The 1,589-nt window shown below is 36.3% G+C and overlaps 1 protein-coding gene across 1 annotated transcript in view; it reads left to right on the forward strand.

Annotated features, from left to right (window-relative positions):
• The first annotated feature begins 759 nt into the window (after positions 1 to 759).
• Positions 760 to 1,589, forward strand: part of LOC101500744 (homeobox protein HOX1A) — a 7,748-nt gene continuing 6,918 nt past the window's right edge. The window contains exon 1 of the mRNA XM_073367257.1: positions 760 to 1,558. Within this exon, the coding sequence (XP_073223358.1) occupies positions 760 to 1,558 (799 nt within the window). The remainder of the gene's footprint in view (positions 1,559 to 1,589) is intronic.

Below are 1,589 nucleotides of genomic sequence, written 5' to 3' on the forward strand. Positions count from 1 at the left end.
CTTTCCCTATTTTTCAATTTACTATTTGCTTTCATACCTTGTGCTTTTCAGTTATTACTTTCTTTCAACTTTCCGTTGCTTCGCATAATCATTTTCATATAGTTTCTCTACATGGGAGGGATGATGCTTTTGTTTATTTCTTGCATACGAATTGCTTAAATATCTTATCTTTTGCTGTCGTTGTTTACTTGGTGTTGTTGTTTTTCGAAGTTGTCAACAAAACGAACACTGAACTTTACTTTATAATTAACATAGCACAATCAAATATCTAAATCTTGAAAGCTGTTTGCAAAAGCAACTCATTTGCTGATTTGGTGTTTTGAACTCTATTCTTTTTCACATCCCCAAATTCTCTCTAGCTTACTCTGTTATTTATTGTTTCTTTGTTCATTGTGTAGTTGAATTCAATCAACTGATTGCTTGATTGGTGTATATCTGCACTGGACTTTGAAATCCTGCCGTCGATGTGGTTAAAGCTAGCTTGCTGCATCTGGTGAGCTTTGTTCTTTACATTGCTACCTTTGTTGGGAAGTTTTTTGTGATTAAATATTAATTGTGTCAATGAGGATTTTTGTAGTGCTGTTAGGTTATAGTATATTCATTCTAATACTAGTTTTTGACTCTTATATCATGTATTAATGTGAAGTATGAAATGAAAGTATAAATGCTGAGAGAGATTGGTTGTTTTCTTTATAGTTCTTAGACTTACTTTCTGGCTGCGGTGGCGGATGCTGTGGTGATGTGTGTTTCCTCATACTAATGACTGGTTCAACTGGAAATTCGATAAGTCAATACGATTGCACCACTGAGAAGATGGGAACTGAACATTGTGATTTGTCTGTAAAATCAGCTCAGATCGGCTCTGAATGTTTAGACAATGAACAAAGTGTGGTTGATACTGTGTTAACCAATTCTGTTATCGATGAAAAATCAAATCAAGATTATGTGAATATGACTGAGAATTCTGTTGTTCAACTGCCTGACCCAACTCATCATTACATAGAAAATACTTGTCAGACTTTAGAAGGTTCATGTCTTCAACAAAGTACCTCAGAACAAGTCCCTGTTTGGTTATGTGATGGTAAATTAGAAAACAAATGTCCTCAAAATGTTCAAAATGAAGCTGGAGAAATGAGTAATGCAGTAGCTGCCCTTGTTGTTGAAGAACAAACACAATCCGTTCCTGCTCAAGTTAATGTGGTATTGGATCCTCCTTCTGGAGATGTTGCAAAAAATGTTAGTTTTCAAAATGAACCTGGTGAAATGAGTGAGGCAGTAGCCGCTCTTGTTGTTGAAGAACAAACACAATCTGTTCCTGCTCAAGTTAACGTGGTATTGGATCCTCCCTCTGGAGATGTTGCGGAGAGTGTTAGTTTTCAAAATGAACTTGCTGAAATGAGTGATGCAGTAATTGACGTTGTTGAAGACCAAACACAGTCCGGTCCTGCTCAAGTGAACACAGATTCTGTAAATGAGCCACTGGATCCACCTTCTGGAGAGGTTGCAAAAATTGTTAATTTACAAAATGAACCTGGTGAAATGAGTGATGCAGTAATTGGCATTGTTGAATACCAAACACAATCCATTCC

This window comes from Cicer arietinum, chromosome 4, assembly GCF_000331145.2.
Source record: "Cicer arietinum cultivar CDC Frontier isolate Library 1 chromosome 4, Cicar.CDCFrontier_v2.0, whole genome shotgun sequence".
NCBI lineage: Eukaryota > Viridiplantae > Streptophyta > Magnoliopsida > Fabales > Fabaceae > Cicer > Cicer arietinum.